Here is an 18954-nt window from a genome sequence, read left to right on the forward strand (position 1 = left end):
GTAAAACATGTATGCCCCCTATCGGCAGCCAATTAGTCATGTGATCAGGTTATTATGCACGACTTCTGACCCACTGAACAAACAATTAATAAGGGTTATCTAGTATCTACTGGTCATGACTAGTCACAAGGTAATAATTATTGTGACCCCATAGGTTGTGTGCAGCAATTTAAGTTATTACAAATCTTACCAAATAATATATGCATAAATTTTATGAATCATGTAGGCCTCATTATTGACAGCCAAGTTGTTATGTTACATAAGACCTTCAAATGTGAATACCAAAAGCATTTTTAGTTTAATATAAAAATATCAACCAAGGCAACTTGAGTTGTTGAGTTATTGGACAGAAACCGTCATTAAGTACAAGGTCAATATGACATTGACCCCTTGACCCCAAAATCAATAGGGGTCATCTACTGGTCATGACCAATCATCATACAAAGTTTGAAGTTCCTATGCCTAAGCGTTCTTTAGTTATTGATCGGAAACCGTTTTTACCTACAGGGTCAATGTGACCTTGACCTTGGACCCCTTGACCCCAAAATCAATAGGGGTCATCTGCTGGCAATGACCAATCATCATACCAAGTTTGAAGTTTCTAGGCCTAAGCGTTCTTTAGTTATTGATCAGAAACCATTTTTACTTACAAGGTCAATGTGACCTTGACCTTTGACCACTTGATCCCAAAATCATTAGGGGTCATCTGCTGGTCACGACCAATCATCATACCAAGTTTGACGTTCCTAGGCCTAAGCGTTCTTTAGTTATTGATCAGAAACCGTTTTTACTTACAAGGTCAATGTGACCTTGACCTTTGGCACCTTGACCCAAAACGCAATAGGGGTCATCTGCTGGTCACGGCCAATCATCATACAAAGTTTGCAGTTCTTAGGCCTAAGCGTTTTTAGTTAATTGATCAGAAACCATTTTTACCTACAAGGTCAATGTGACCTTGACCTTTGACCCCTTGACCCCAAAATCAATAGGGGTCATCTGCTGGTCATGACCAATCACCATACCAAGTTTGAAGTTCCTAGGCCTAAGGATTCTTTAGTTGTTGATCGGAAACTGTTTTTTACCTTCAAGGTCAATGTGACCTTGACCTTTGACCCCTAAACCCCAAAATCAATAGGGGTCATCTGCTGGTCATGACCAGTCACCATACCAAGTTTGAAGTTCCTAGGCCTAAGGGTTCTTTAGTTATTGATCAGAAACTGTTTTTACCTAAGAGGTCAATGTGACCTTGACCTTTGACCCCAAAATCAATAGGGGTCATCTGCTGGTCATGACCAATCACCATACCAAGTTTGAAGTTCCTAGGCCTAAGGGTTCTTTAGTTATTGATCGGAAACCGTTTTTACCTAAGAGGTCAATGTGACCTTGACCTTTGACCCCTTGACCCCAAAATCAATAGGGGTCATCTACTGATCATGACCAATCACCATATCAAGTTTGAAGTCCCTAGGCCTAAGGGTTCTTTAGTTATTGATCAGAAACCATTTTTACCCAAGTGGTCAATGTGACCTTGACCTTTGACCCCAAAATCAATAGGGGTCATATACTGATCATGACCAATCACCATACCAAGTTTAAAGTTCCTAGGCCTTAAGGTTCTTTAGTTATTGATCGGAAACCGTTTTTGCTTACAAGGTCAATATGACCTTGACCTTTGACCCCTTGACCCCAAAATCAATAGGGGTCATCTACTGGTCATGACCAATCACCATACCAAGTTTGAAGTTCGTAGGTCTAAGGGTTCTTTAGTTATCACTCGGAAACCATTTGGTCTACGGACCGACGGACCGACAAGTGCAAAGCAATATACCCCCTCTTCTTCGAAGTGGGGGCATAATTACCAAAAAGAGGTCAAAAGATGCAAAAAAAGATGCCCTTACTGTGTTAGTCACATAGAAACATGGTGATAATACAACAAAATCAGTCATTTATCACACATAACATGTAATTTATACTAGTATCTTTATCTTTTCTTAAAATCTTTGTACATTTTTCTCAAGTTTGATTTTCTTGAAATATTTTGGCTCACCTGGAGGCATGCAGCTTTTAACACAACAATTCTCAAATACAAATTATACTAGATGTACTTATATAAACCGTAAGTCAAAGATTACCTACATCATAAGCAAATGTGAAAAGTTGAAAACTTTCTGACTTTCAATTGTTTTTATATAATTTCCAGACACTGTATAAATATCTATTTTTTTCTACCTACATACCTACATACTAGTAAAACAATTGAAATAGTTTGTATATGTAGTCAAAGCTTTATTTCATTTTATAACAGGGACCTTACAAAAGCCCCTTTGCAATTTCAAAAAGACCCTTTCACAATCCCAAAATGTCAGCTTCACAACTAATAGAAATACCAAGTATAATTTGAACTGCTGGTATCATGTAAGATTTTGGATAGTAACTGTAACAGAATACTCCACAGTATATAGTACTAGTAATCTGTTCTAAAAATAGACAGTAATAAAAAAACAAGAGGGCCATGATGGCCCTGAGGTCGCTCACCTGTATATAGCTCCCCCCCCCCCCCCCCAAGGGCCAATTTTAACCCAAGGGCTTTTATTTGTTTATTTGAACAGACTTGGTAGACATCCATAAGAAGATATTTCAAGCTAAACATCAAAGTTCTAGCTCATTGTGTTTTTTAAAAGAAGATTTTTTAAGTTTTTACTATACACATATAGTTAAAAACAATGACACCCCTGGGGCAGGGCCAGTTTTGACCCCCGGGCTTTTATTTGAACAAACTTTGTAGATATTTACTTAAAGATGTTTCATGCTTAATATCTAAACTCTAGCTATTTGGGTTTTTTCAAAGAAGATTTTTAAGTTTTTGCCATACACATATAAGGAAAATCAATGACCCCTGGTGCGGGGCCAATTTTGACCCCGGGGCTATTATTTGAACAAACTTTGTAGACACTGATTAGAAGATGTTTCATGCTTAATATCTAAACTCTAGCTATATGGGTTTTTTCAAAAAAGATTTTTTAAGTTTTGGCCATACACATATAAGGAAAATCAATGACCCCCGGGGCGGGGCCAATTTTGACCCCAGGGGTTTTATTTGAACAAAATTGGTAGACACCCATTAGAACATGTTTCATGCTAAATATCTTAGCTGTAGCTCTTTGAGTTCTTTAAAAGAAGATTTTTTAGGTTTTTACTATATGCATATAGGGAAAATCAATGACCCCCTAGGGCGGGGCCAATTTTGACCCCAGGGGTTTTATTTGAACAAACTTGGTAGACACTCACTAGAAGATGTTTCATGCCAAATATCTTAGCTCTAGCTCTTTGGGTTCTTTAAAAGAAGTTTTTTTTTAAGTTTTTACTATATACATATAGGGAAAATCAATGACCCCCTAATATCTAAGCTCTAGCTCTTAGGGTTGTTTAAAAGAAGATATTTAAAGATTTTTCTTTTGGTTGCCATGGCAACCAGAGTTCTGCATGGAATTAAATTCTTTGAACAATTTTTAAAGGTGACCACCAAAGGGACATTCCTGTGAAGTTTGGATGAAATTGGCTTAGTGGTTTATGAGGAGATGTCATTTAAAGCAAAAGTTTACGGACGGACGGATGCCGGACGAAAAGCGATCACAAAAGCTCACCCTGTCACTTTGTGACAGGTGAGCTAAAAAGGTATTCACTCTTTATTAAACACTTGAATAATGAGTTAGGAAGAGTAGATGGAACAAAACAGCTAACTGACAAACAGACAAGCAACGATACATTATATGTTTGAAATTCTTTAGTTCACAATAACTCTGTTAAAGTTGGGAAGAAATATCCTGAGAAATTTTGGAAGAGTTAAGCACAGAAGGATATTTCTCTATACATATGAGAAATAACAAAACAAAGGGCCTTAATTTGGTAAAAAAAGATAAAATCACAAAACTATCATAATATGCACAGGTTCATTTCATGACAATAGATCTTAGAAAGTTTGGTTCAAATCTTTTGAAAAGCTTCAGTAAAACAGTAACTAGAAACTGAAATAAATTCATAATTACACCACAATAAATAATACACTTGACTACATCAGGTGCTTTTATCATACCTGAATAATAAATGATCCAGTCTCGGCACAGAAATTGTTCTTGATCAAGTTAAACAGCTTCGTCTGAAAAGTATTTACTATATATATTTTTTTTTATAATTTTTCTATCAATCGACAAAATTTAGAACAGATAATTAAGGGAAATATTCCTTAATATTCCTTATTTCTATAACTTTGTAAATAAAATTCAGTATGATGATAACAGTATCATAACTTAAGTCGCCACATTTTTCAATATTCTATGCACCACAATACATACATCCCACATACTGGATATCTTTATTTTTTGAAAGATGACTACAGTCTATAATACCTGTTTTGCTGGATCTTCCATTAAGGTGTCTAATTCCTTGACAAAATCTTGGCAAAGTACACACTCCTCATCAGATCTGTACTTTATAACATCCTGTATGTACATCAAATACATGTAAATATTATATGTTATTTTGGTTTTGGAGTGATATATGTGGATATATTACCTGTTAAGATTTTATATCACCCGAGCCGTTAGGCGAGGGTGATATTTTATCTTGGCAGGTAATATATCCACATATATCACTCCAAAACCAAAATAATAATTTTATTACCCTTCCCCTGCCGAGTTTAGAAGATTTTTTAAATAATCATTGCTGTTTCAAATGAAACGTCGAAATAAGATTCCCTTTAGGATACCTCTTCGTCACAACATGACGTCACATAAATGCATGACGTATTTTTCCCATACCTTACAAATTTTAAGTAAACAAGAGAAAAGGAGTAGTCTATTGAACGCACATTTTTGTTATTAATATCAAGCTTTCACAAGGTCATATTTGTTTTCAATACTGATGGTTATATGTATCATAACTCTACTTTGGTAAATATTTATCATTTGACAGTTAAAAAGTGCTTTTAAATCGGAATTTACACCGCGTAAAATCGAACCGTACGCGCATCATCTCCACGCATGTTGTTTACAACGTTGGGTACCAAACGGGGAAATTTAGTGTGTATATTACCCGTCTGGCTCGGTTATATCAATTTCTTTCGGGTGATCAATATCCAATCAAAAAGGCGGAAAAAATCTGGAAGGGTAATAAACATATATAACACCCTGTATATACATCAAATACATGTAAATATACATATATAACACTCTGTATGTACATGAAATACATGTAAATATATTTATTTCACACCTTATAAAATATATCAACAATGCACATTCAGCATTTGCATCATAAGATGTTCCCAATAGAAATCTTTTTTGGATCTTATCTTATCAATTTAGCCTCATTTTCATTTACAGAGTACAAAAAGCCCATATCAAATCCATTACACACCCCATACAGACTTATTTTTCTTTCCAGAGTCCATAAGGTTCATATCAAACCTTTATCTCACCACATATAGCCTCATTTTCGTTTCCAGAGTCCAAAAGATTCATATCAAATCCATATTGCACACAATCTAAATAATCATTTTTTGAGAGTCCAAAATCCATACAAAATAGTTATTGCAACCACCAAGTATGACAGAGTAAGTATTTAGTTATAGAAATCAGACATCCAGAATAGTTCAAGTATGCTTCACTCTTACATCACACTAGAGCTATTATTAACATGTTTAAACAAAGACCACCTACACTCCTCTATATGATAAAAGTAGCAGATACCTATTAACCAACTGGTTAAACACTCAAAATGTCCCGTGATTTAATGAGAAATTGTCTTGAATTGTATATTACATTCTATATTAAGTAAGCATTGAATCTTATACTAAATAAGTATTTTTTACCTTTGAAGATCTTTCATTGAAGATATTCTTCATCATGATAGCCTGGTCTATTTCACTATTAGTTGAACAAAAGCCAAATATCCTACACACGATGTTTGGGTCCTAAAATACAATTTACCAATAAATACACTGTACTGTACACTAAACACAGTGACATGTGAAAAATGAAACTCATTTTAATATATACATGTACAATAATCTCTAGATATCCCATGTTTTATATTAACAAGGTTTTCATCTCATGACCTAATTTTTTACCAAAGATGCCTCAAATTCGTCCAAACTATTATTAAAAGGAACATACTGACAAAGTTTCATGAAGATCAAATAAAAATGTGACCTCTGGAGTGTTGTTAAACTAAAAATGTGGACGCAAAACCTCAAATGACGAGACAATACTCCCTTAAAGCTGCTTTAAAGATTACCTCCCCTGAATAATAAAACATCACTTACAAGTTGACTGGCTAAAGTCTGTAAGGCAACAGGCAGATATTGCTTGGCAAGATCTATACACTGAAATAAACAACATGTGTTGTTTTTTTTAATTGACAATATACAAACTTATGAAATTATGCTAAATTATTGAATTTGTAAGCTATAGAAATTCACAATTTTATAAGAAATTTATATAGTGCAACATAGCATCCTTTGATGTTCCAGAAAATGAATTCACCATGGTTTAGGGTTTATTCTTAAAAGATTTTCTGTACATAGAAGTGTTTCAATGCAACATTTGTTTTTTATTTTAGTTGGGTTTAACATCGCATCAACACAGCATAGGTCATACAGCTTTACTGGTGAGGGAATACCCCAATATTTCAGGCACCCGAGAAAAACCACCAATGTTCAGTAAGCTAGCTGGACAGGTTTCTAACATGCAAAATCCTGAGGCTGGTGCTACTCAAACCTACAGCGGTGAGAGGAAAGTGGCTTGAAGTCAAGACCAAAGCCACTCAACCAAGGGCATAATTCTTTTAAACAATCTTAATATAAAACTATATAAAAATCATCATGTTGAAAATATTACAATTCCCATTAATATTTTGACAAATTTATAGCAAAATTATGTTCATTAGTTGCTGTGCCATGGCAAAAGAATTGAACCTAAGATCATCCAAAAATAATTTCATGCCATTAGTGAAAAGTTTGTTCATGCTTTCACTTCAGCTAAATTTGTCCCCCTCCCCCTCTTATATGGCTAAGGGGTTGCCTTCAAGTGTTGAGGCATCAGAATTGCAGCCACCATTTATCCCTGGGTGATTGTAAGAGACAACTAAATGGGTTCGAATTACTGGAGAGTCTATTCATCTCTTAACTCCAGCAGGTGAGATAATTCTGACCCCTGGTGTTGCTTAAAGTTTGTATCATCCGAGGTAAGCCAGTATCATCTTTCCTATTTCGGCACCATATGACATAAATTGTGTTAGTTTGATGTTAACCAAACAAAACAAAGCTACAGCTTAAAGTTTATTTCATTCAATCTGAATCAGAGAGTCAAAGCTAACTTGATCATTTTTTATTTTGTCAAGACATAAATTTTCTGTAAACATCACTGGTCACAGTACTTACTGTTTCACTGAAGACACCAAGTTCATTGCATAATGTTTGATTCAGTAGCTGTAATAACTGATTCTGTAAAGGTAAAATAATGTGTGTCATTATATTTCCTGTTAAAGGATAAACATAAACTCTAACAATGTACATCTTTGTAACAACAAACATCCACCACAAAACAAACAACAACAACAACATAAATCAGCACAACATAGCTAATTACTCATTTTAAAACAATAGCAGCCATTCCTTTTTTAATTAAAATTCAGATACTTAAAGGACATAAAGGTGTAACTTACTAGTGAAACACTAGTACACTTTGTATACTATAACAATATCAAGAAATATACAATCACATTGTTTTATATTCTTATGACCATATCGCGATCTAAATTTTTTTTCCTCCATCTAAAATTAACAAAAATGTTTTTCTGTTTTCAACAAAGTATTAAAGTGCTATATAAGAAGGTTTAGAAATGCTTTGGAAACATGCCACCATCTTTATCAAAACTTTACAAGCATCATTTAATTTTCATAATACTGTATGATTTTAATTCAGATACAAGAGAGTAATTAAAGGAGTATCTTGATCTGTATTTGACTCGAGTGTATTTAACTAGGCTTGGATCGCATGAGTCACCTCAGTGGAGTGATAAACTTTATTCCAGATCACACTTGAGTGTAATACAGGTTTTTTTTCTGACAGGCCATATCTGGCATTTGATACATGCATTGAGTGTAGAAAAATATATACAGGTATATAATACAAACAAATTCCAGATTTATAACCTTTATAAAGAACAATATAATAAATAAAGGTTAATGTTTACCAATGTTTCATTAGATGTAATACTCTGCTGTACATCTGTGAAGAACCTGGTACAATCACTACAGTAGTCTGTACTGTTGGAGGCTTTAACTCCAAATGGACTCCATCTATCCTCCAGACCCGAGCATAAACCAAGTGTCGCACAGATCATGTCTGTTGTCTACAAAACATACAAATATATGAAATCATCCAATCCTTCCAAACAAGACTTAAATGATTTCATTTAAGTAAATCTTCACAACACACACTGTCTGATAAAGAAAAGTAATGTTTTGCTTATAATAAAGTGTGTATTAAGTTGAAGAATATACCTATGAGTTATATTGTTGTTGAAGTTAACACATTAAACAATTCATGGCTATAAAATGTGTAAACATGTAAGAATATAGAATTCTATAATCACATGAGACAATTTTTATATGAAAGTTTTGTCATTCTAAGTATACATTGAAACATCATCAAATGAAATATGATAAATTCAAAAAAAACAAAAAAAAAACAAAAAACAAAACAAACAAAACTTCAAAGACTTACAATATCATTTTCAAACATCTGTATCAGCTCTGGGACATATTCCTTAATTATTCCTTGACACTGAAAAAAAAACATAATAAAAGAATACTTATTTTATTTAGATACAGAAATTTTCAATAACATCTGGATATGCATAAAAGATCAAGAAAATAGACTAAACAATTTATCAAACAAGTTGAATATTCATAAAAAATATTTAATGCATCTTTATGTTATCATTTCTTTAGAGCTAAATAATAGTAAATATCTCTTAGAAATAAATCACTTTTTATGCATTTATAATAGTCAAGAAGAAATAGTTATTTACACTGGTTTGTAATACTTTTTATCCAGCTATATTGATTGATTCCTTTCAGGTCAACTTCTCGGACAAGCCAGCTCTGGTGTCATATATATAAAGAAATAGCAAAGTTAACCAAGCAAGGCTTAGACCCAAAAGTTCCTGGGTTGAGGGGGAAGCAATCTTAAGCTACTAAACAACCTTTATTTTTTTACTTGGATTGAAAAGAAACTGCTTTGAAAACAGAACATAGTAAAATTAAATTTACCATATCTCTGGTGTCAGAATCTGGGAGAATAGCACACACATTGGCCAACACAGCCTCAATCTGAGTCTGAAATATACAATAAATTGAGATAAATGAGTGAAATATACAATAATCTGAATTGAGATAAATCAGTCTGAAATATACAATAATCTGAGACTGAAATATACAATAATCTGAGTTTGAAATATACAATAATCTGAGTTTGAAATATACAATAATCTGAGTCTGAAATATACAATAATCTGAGACTGAAATACACAATAAGCCAGATACAAAATGTATTTACAATAATCAAAGTGTTAAAATAGGAAATATGGTCAATTTCATCAGACAGTTCAAGATTATTTAGGTACAATGATATTTTTTACAAGACCTATGGACAATTTCTTTATTGTTAAAATGTTTATCACGGACAATCGGACATCATCTACATAATGGCTTACTATAAAATTTCCCTTTTTAATCTTGATTACTTGTAGTTGGGGAAGCATGGGATTTACTTGAAATTTCCAATTGTAGGAGCAGGCCAGAGTTTATGTAAAAATAAAGCATTACCTGTGTTGGTGGCTGCTGTATGGCATCTCTAAAGGCATTCACAATAAGTTCACAATACGTACACGTCTTAATCTGAAACATAAAAACAATTATATTTCACTCAATGTTCCTTTCTAGCAATGAAATGCAAAACATACACATTTTGTACCTTAATGTATTAATTTATTAAAGTCTAAAGAAGTTCTAAATCTCTTTCAGTAAAATCATTTCTTATTTCAATTGTAAGGTTAAGTACATTTACTCAGTAGTGTAAGAGCCTACTTTACAGAAAGCTCAGCTTATAAAATATTCAGCAGACTGTCAATTTTGTATCAATATATCCGGATATCGTAATATCCGAGAAGCAACCAATTAGAAAATGTGTCGCACCATGGCAACATCATTATAGGGGGTATATCATTATAATAGATATTATTGTGAGGTTTACTGTACATGTATATGACAATAGAGAAAACATTATACACTTACAGATTCAGGTTTGATGATCTGATTTTTCCATACAGTCTGTAGACAATGTTGTGTAGCTCCACATTCTCGTGCATGTGTCACATGACTACACCAGTATGGAGGTCCCCATACACATTTCTCCTTTCCTGGAATAGCTCCACCAAGTACTGAAAATAAATAGAAAAAAAAAATTGATTAAGATTATACATATCAGCAGTTTTTGAACAGGCTTGGTTTTTATTCTACATTTGCTTTTGATGCCAAAGGTTCCTGACTAAGTGTATGGAAGTTGAAAGCCAAGGGCTTTTATTTTCCAGAAATCTTGGAATTGATATTTCTAATAATAAACTTCCAATTTAAAACCTTGTTGACTTTTTCCAGCGGGTTTATGACTATAGAAACATTTTGGAAGACAAGTAATCACTATGTTGACAAGTCTAGATATCCAGGTATTAGCTTACCCATTATGAAAACTGAAGCAGTTTTATGACTACAATGTTTATATGAGTGTTCATATACATCTCAAGGGTAACATTAAAATTTTACCCATATTTATAAAGGCTTCTTTTAAGGTTTCTTCAAGTCTGCTGCAAGAGTACTCGTACATGATAATAATCAATATTTATTTATGATTGCGAACAAAAGCCTGTAAGACAGTACATTTTGGAATTCTGATATGCTTGAAGATAGGACTATTGCCTAATTGCATATGGAAAAAATATGAACTAAAGTGGGAAAAAAGCTAGCTATATATTTATATACTTTCATCATATAATTACAACTACTATATTTGATATCTAATCATTATAACATTGTATAGAAGAAAATTAGAGTTAAATATTTGGCATTATTATTGTGTGAGATATTATACATAATTTTATGTAACTAAATTAAAGACAGGGTTAACCCTTTCCCCCATGAGCATATTGTGAAAAATGGCCATTTTCACTGAAAAGCCTCCTCTTACAAGTTCAAACTGCTATGAAACTATGAAAAATACTTCAATACTAATCAAACTTGGCACAAATGTTGACTGGACCATTGCCTTTGTAACGACATGCTCAGTCTTAAATTTCCTGTTACCATGGCAACGAGGGGACATCTCAAAATTGCCAAAAATCATTGAGATAGAGTCAAAGGCTTTTCAGCGTTGGTTACACATTACCTTATGATCGACCTGGGGTCAATTTAAGCCTCTCACAAGTCCAAAATTTTCTTGGCGATGAGGGGGACAGAGTCCCCCTTCAGACCCCCCGAACAGAAGGGGGCACATCCCCCTTCTGGCAACCCCCTGATGTATCTTTTGGATGGGGGACGGCGCCGAAAAAGTGCTCACTTTTCTTAGCAACATTTCTCAAACTAAAACATGTGTTTCGGGCCAAAATAGGACATTTTTTCACTATTTCAGGCCTAAAAAAAGGGGGGGGGGGTAGAAAGTGCGTTGATTCGCATATATATGAGGTAAAGGGTTATACTGTTATATATAACAGTTCCTGTTTAACCATGATTTAAACACATGTTTTTAGACATTATCTTAACTGGCTTTCCTGAACAACCAACTACATGTGAACATTTTTTGATGATCAAGTGGGAGATTTTTCTTCAAAATGAGGGAGATTTCAGAATTTGCACAAAAAGAAAAAGAAAGTTCTGATATCAAAAAATAGTGAGATTTCTTTAATCAACAGTGAGAGACATTCACCATTCAACTCAATGTACTAAATCAATTGTAATAGAGAATCATACCAGCAACCCCTGAATTACTACTCCTTGAAAGCCTTCCTTAGGTAGGCTCAAGAGTTATAATATAACTTGTTTTGTGAAATCATATCATTGAAAGCTTGAATACTGAACTTAGTCTAAGACTAACGCCTTTCTTGTGACCACTGGCATGCAATGTTAATAATTTGTTGAATCATTGGAGGGCTTTTATCATTTTATTATTTTCCTTGATAACATATATTTTCTTTTGAAAAGTTAGTCATTTAAAAGTTTTGTTCTTTTATTGCATATTATCATTGTTTAAACCAAAATATATTTCTTCCTGCATTTTTAGAAAACATTGAACCCATCATTTTAAACAATAATACTCCTTTGTATGATGTTTATTTACAGGCAGATATAATAAATTTACTACATGCAACTGTTTATATAAAAGCTATAACGTAAATTCATGATTTATATCTAAAACAAAATCTTATGGCAAGTTGTTAATTCATCCATGTATAGAGAATGGTTTCAAAGTAGATTTCATTTTTTTGTCATTTAGTTTAATACATCATCTGATCTGTAATAACTAGTTTAATCTTCATTTGATTCAATGGTTCAGTGAACATAAACTTGCAAAACAAATCTAGGACATACATGATTATTTAACAAAAGAGTATACTAAATTTACGCAGGTGAAATACCCCAACGTGACAAGGTATATGTTTCGTTACTATAAATAGCACTCATTACAATAATATATTGAAACTTAATAATAATTCAAATAGAAAAGTGAACATATGATGAAATGAAATACATGTATTATTTTGGCTTCTCTTAGATACTGTTTTATCTGGTTGGTTGGAAAATGAATTCATTTCTTAATATTATATAAATATTATTGTTCTGACCAAACAAAACATCAATAACAATAATGATACATGATAAGAGTATAATGCAATTAACATTCTTGACACTGATTATTATCATCACATGATGCACTAGTTTGTCTTTGATGTTCCTCAGTAACAGCTGTAACATGTTTTATATTGGTTTAAATAATAGCCAGTTAGATATAATATCAAATAAAGTAAATTCTGTTATTTCAAATCATTAGCACTATAATAAAGTCATATCTGTGAATGTTGTCAGTCAGTTGGCTGTTACATGTACATAAATCAATCCTGGAAATAATTTTAGTAGAAAATAAATTCAGATTTGGGATGGACCTATCAGCTAAGAAGCACTTTTTTCTAGAGCAATCTACGAATTTCTACGAATAATTTTATTTCACCAATCAAGGGTCATACTATATGACATATATAATCACAAGCATAAAACACAAGGCATAAAACAAAATATATCAACCAACAAATTGTGTATTGTATGGTAGAAATGAAGACAATAAAGTAACTAAGGCTTAATTCGTATTATTGGAAAAACAAATAACACAGAGCATGTCACAAAATCACTTTTCCCCCAATAATTAGGTATTATCAAGGAATAATGCCTTATTATTGGGAAAAAATAGTGATTTTGTGAAGTGCTGGATGGATATCATTTTATGCAGTATATATGTACATATTTCTATGAATGTATCACCATTCTGATCCATTAAAAACCATGCTATTCTACAACACATACTATCACTTGTCTTAAAAGTTTTATATTACCGATAATTTCATGCTTTTTCATAAAGTATTATATCTAAGCATAGACTTATACATGTTTAAAATGACTCTTGAATAAAACTAGTCTCAAGTCCAGAAGTCAACCTCCTGTCTAACTTCTTAAAGATGCATACTTAAGTAAGGTCAAATTTTAACCTCTCACATGATTCTTTGTTGCTAAATCTAACATGTGAAAGTTCAATAAAACTTCCCGTTGAGATCATCTCCACATGTAATACAAATATTCAGTATCAACAGGAAGTAAACATCAAGTCTACAATGACACTTTGAAACTGCTTTATCAATAAAATCTGGAAAATAATTCCTGTTTTTTTCATTACACATATTATCTACAGTTACTAATAACTTTACATTTTAATACTGTTTCAATATGTAAAATAAACTAGAAATGTGTCCATAGGACACGGGTGCCCCCACCGCGCCACTGTTCTCTCAATCTTTTTACTAAGTCAAGGGAAATAACTCTACAAATACTGGATAAATCCACAAGCGAAACCCCAGGTGCAAATCTAAAATATGCTGAGCAACCTGCCCATAAGGTTTAATGACTATGTCAAATCCTTCTTGAGAAACTTGCGACACAAGTTGAAAATTGCAAAAATTTTCAAAGTGAAGGGCAATAACTCTAAAAATACGTAATAAATCCAGACGAAAATACCTGGTGCACAACTGCACATGCTGATCAATATTCCTGTAAAGTTACATGACTCTAGGTCAAATACTTTTTGAGTTACGTGCGACACATGTTGAAAATTGCCAAATTTTTCTAAGTCAAGGGCAATAACTCTGAAAATACTAAAAATATCCAGATGAAAATACCCAGGTGCACAACTACACATGCTGATCAACATTCCTGTAAAGTTTCATGACTGTAGGTCAAATACTTTTTGAGTAACAAGCGACACAAGTTGAAAATTGCAAAATTTTACTAAGTCAAGGGCAATAACTCTGAAAATGCTAAAAATATCCAGACGAAAATACCCAGGTGCACAACTACACATGCTGATCAACATTCCTGTAAAGTTTCATGACTGTAGGTCAAATACTTTTTGAGTTACATGCAACACAAGTTGAAAATTGCAAAATTTTACAAAGTCAAGGGCAATAACTCTGAAAATACTAAAAATATCCAGACGAAAATACCCAGGTGCACAACTACACATGCTGATCAACATTCCTGTAAAGTTTCATGACTCTAGGTTAAATACTTTTTGAGTTACGTGCGACACAAAAGTGAACGGACGGACGGAAGGACGGACGGAAGGACGGACGGACAGACGGACGGACAAGGGTAAATCTAAATGCCCGCCACTAACGTGGGGGCACAAAAAGATATGAAAATGCAATGAATGTGCCATATAAAGCAGACAAGAGGCATTTACTATAATAAAAGTCTATGAAATGCTTAAGAACACTGCATCAACACAGTTGAAGCATTTGTATAGTGTGACATGGCCACGGGGGTTAATAATAAACTTAGATATACTAAGTAAGACTCTAAAAGGAGTCATTTAAATACACAGTACACATTTAATAGCCATTTATCACTCTTGACAACCTTAAAAATACAAGCTCAATGTATTATATTAAACAAGAGCTGTCTGTAGGACAGCACGCTCGACTATTCTAAGTGCTTGAAAGTAAAAGAGCCTTTATATTGTTTAATTTTTTAAGTTCACAAAAGGGCTAATTTTTTTTTATAAATTCATGTTATAGGCTTAAGAGAGAGTCTAATTATACAGTATTGGCTAGACTATTCGGAAGGTAATGTCACAAGGGTGTTTTATTGAGTATAATAATACTAATTACCTATGAATAAATAAATTTGACAGAAAAGGTACAAAGGCTTGTTATTAAGATGTTTTATCAAGTAAATCACTGCTTTATTATTATGAATGCATAAAATTGTGTCTCGAAAAAGGCACAATCCCTTCAGTAGTTATTGAGATAACAACTTACATGAAAAACTTAACCATGAATTTCTAAGTTGAAAAAGGGGAGAAAAATCAGCCTAAATGCAAGATAGAATTAAGGATCTTTGTCAGTGACCTACAATTATGACCCTAAATGCATATGTGAAGTTTTTAATAAATATCTTTAATAGTTATTGAGATATGTAAAACTTGCATGCAAACATTAACCAAGAGACTAAGTAGAAAAGGGGATATGAATCAGCCTTAATGCAAGATAGAGTTATGGAACTTGGTCAGTGACATACAATTATGACCCTCCAATTATGACCCTAAGTGCATGTGTAAAGTTTCAAGAAAATATCTTTGGAAGACCTTTAATCTTTAACCAAAATTTCTAAGTTTCAAAGGGGCGAATTATTCTGCAAATATTGCAGGCAGAGTTATGCAATTTTGCAAACTGATGTACATTGTTACTATAAAAAAGTATTTTCAATTTCAATTGAATATCTCAAGCAATAATTGTGATATTTGACTTTACAAAAAAACTTTAACCAAAATTTCTAAGTTCCAAAGGGGCATAATTCTGTTAATATTGTAGGCAGAGTTATCCAACTTGTCAATCTGATGCACCTTGTTACTTTAAATAAGTATTGTAAGTTTCAATTGAATATCTCAAGCAATAATTGAGATATTTGACTTTACAAAAAACTTTAAGCAAAATTTGTAAGTTAAAAAGGGGCATAATTCTGTCAATATTGTAGGCAGAGTTATCCAACTTGTCAATCTGATGTACCTTGTTACTATAAATAAGTATTGTAAGTTTCAATTGAATATCTCAAGTAATAATTGAGATATTTGACTTTACAAAAAACTTTAACCAACGCAGACGCCGACGCGGACGCTGACGCCGACGCCGACGCCAGGGCAACTACAATAGCTCTCATATTCTTCGAATAGTCGAGCTAAAAACTATTTCTTACAAATATAAATGTCTATATCGTAATTTGTGTAGCATTAATGCTAATTTGGTTATATCATAAAACAATTACCAAAGAATTTAAAGTTGCCTTTCTTTAATAATATAAAACTTAAACAGAAATAAAGTCCTACAAAGCAAGATAATTATGAGAAACATAAAATCATTGCAAGTCACAACAAAGTGTTATTAAACAAATACATGTAGACAATACATTTCACTTACTGATATCACATACCAAAACAGTTACTGTTTTGCTGAAAAGTGGTCATACAGAATAACTAAGACAAGAAAACAGGAAATGAGACTCACTGATAACCAAACATCTTTTGAAGTATTCACATGACTGTAAGAAGAGTCATATTTGGTTATTGATTATAAAACATATCCACATAGGGATTTACTGTTTTTCATTTGTGCTATACTACTGAGTATTTAATAACTAAGATATCATGCCCAACAATCACCATTCGACCATAAACTTCCACCATTGCCATGCTTGCCTTCTGAAAGGTCAGTCTAATCAGGAATCTTGTGAATGCATGCAGTGTACAATCAGAAATTTAAAACTTGATGATGATGTGATGTCAATGTGATTAAAACTTTACAGTGAATGTGAAAATGATTTTGTTAATATGTGCCATAATGTCAGAGATTATCCTGGAAATCAGGCAAATGTTCCGAGAAGCTTTATGTTCAGATAAAAATAGAAATTTGAAGTACATTTTGTAACCTACTTTGCAACAAGAACTTTTACAATTTTATGTCATCTTATTTTCAAGGTAATTTCTTTACCCCTGTGGTTTACCTGGTGTAGTGTCAGCTGCTGAAATTAACAACTAGCCAGCATAGAAATTTGGTTTGTCTTCAAGCATTGATTTACTATGTACAATTAATGCTAGAACACAGGTCAGCATGAGGTCATCAAATCTTCAGAAATCAGCAAATGTTTATAAATGCTATTTTGAACAAAGAAATGGTAAATGTCACACTAAACATAGCTTTACACTATTCTGTTGATATAATTGAATATATGGACCCTTATCATTTAAAATAAGATAGATAAATTGCAGATTATCTTGACTTTTTGGACTTATCATGATATTTCAATTCCAATTTGTAAATATTTTATGCAGCATGCTACCATGTAAATTTTAAAAACAATTTGCTTGCTAATCTCCATGAAAAATGTCATGGAAAGCTGCTTAAAATTATGGCCTGTATGTATTTAATTGATACTTAATACATGTCTCTGCTCAGTGTTGCATTTCTGTTATTATCAGTAAACATTAATTGCTGATCAGGACATTGGATCACTACATGCATTTTTTATGATTTTATCTTAAAGGGACTCCACTGAGGTTTAAAAGCCAAAAAAACATAACATTGAATTTCTTTCATAACCCGTCCCTAGATTTGCCACTACTTGCCAGCTATTTCCACTGAAAAGGGTGGCATTAAGTGTAAAAAAGGTGGCATTAACTGGAAAATGACAAAATTCCACTCTTTTTCCACTGTAGTGGCAAAATTGCCACCAAATGCCACTATCCTTTGGTGGCATTTAGGTGGCATTGAGTGGAAATTTGAACATAGACTTTTTTTATGGTGGCAAAAGGGTGAAAATTGGTGAAAAATGAAACTTAGTTAATTTTGAAGGTGGAAAATGAGTGGCTTTTAGTGGAAAAGTGAAACTCTAACTATTTTCTGGGTGGCAAAATAGTGGAAAAAAACTTAGAAAATTTTGTGAATAACTTTTAGTCGAAAAGGGAAACTCTTAACTATTTCTGGGTTGTATAAAAATTGGTTGAAAAAACTGAGAAATCTAATAATTGTGCATTGCAGGGTTTAAGATTTATTTAAGTCAAAGCTCCAAACTGAAATAAATCTGTTTATAGTTTGTACTCTACCAAAGCATCAAGTGAACTTTTTATCAAAAATATAATTTATTGAAGTTGAACAGTTAGAAAATTTTATCAGAAACTCATATTTCTTAAACATACTAGAATGCCATGAACACAATTCTGATACAAAGTCACTGCCTCACAGTAACGGTATGATAATTCCAGCTGTAAAGTAGCAGGAAAAGACACAGAAATTGGACGTAAAATCACTTTTCCAGGCGTTAAACACATATAATTATGATCAGGAAAAATTAGAAAAGTATGGGGTTACTTAACTTCCCATTTTTTATGGCAGTACTTTTCTTTAGGGATGTAAAATTTGACTTTCAAGTCAAAATGTTTATGTTCCATTCTATGCTTGTAAAATAAAATTACGGCTTTTAAAGTGTACTTTGTTCTTTAGTTATAATCTGTACATTAATTAAATAGT

The 18954-nt window shown here is 32.7% G+C and overlaps 1 protein-coding gene across 8 annotated transcripts in view; it reads right to left on the reverse strand.

Annotated features, from left to right (window-relative positions):
• LOC132727883 (uncharacterized) overlaps nt 1-18954 on the reverse strand; it is an 80973-nt gene that overhangs the window by 50219 nt on the left and 11800 nt on the right. For 7 of the 8 annotated variants that reach the window (XM_060713478.1, XM_060713481.1, XM_060713477.1 and 4 more), the window contains exons 2-11: nt 10358-10503; nt 9890-9961; nt 9335-9400; nt 8787-8846; nt 8254-8412; nt 7439-7501; nt 6323-6382; nt 5870-5971; nt 4407-4499; nt 4094-4156 (exon numbers count right to left, since the gene is read on the reverse strand). In XM_060713478.1, the coding sequence (XP_060569461.1) occupies nt 4094-4156; nt 4407-4499; nt 5870-5971; nt 6323-6382; nt 7439-7501; nt 8254-8412; nt 8787-8846; nt 9335-9400; nt 9890-9961; nt 10358-10503 (884 nt within the window). The remainder of the gene's footprint in view (nt 1-4093; nt 4157-4406; nt 4500-5869; nt 5972-6322; nt 6383-7438; nt 7502-8253; nt 8413-8786; nt 8847-9334; nt 9401-9889; nt 9962-10357; nt 10504-18954) is intronic. The other variant, XM_060713479.1, reaches the window with a different exon arrangement.

The sequence above is a fragment of the Ruditapes philippinarum genome, unplaced genomic scaffold (assembly GCF_026571515.1).
Source record: "Ruditapes philippinarum isolate M1 unplaced genomic scaffold, ASM2657151v2 ctg84_1_1_1_1, whole genome shotgun sequence".
NCBI classification, from domain to species: domain Eukaryota; kingdom Metazoa; phylum Mollusca; class Bivalvia; order Venerida; family Veneridae; genus Ruditapes; species Ruditapes philippinarum.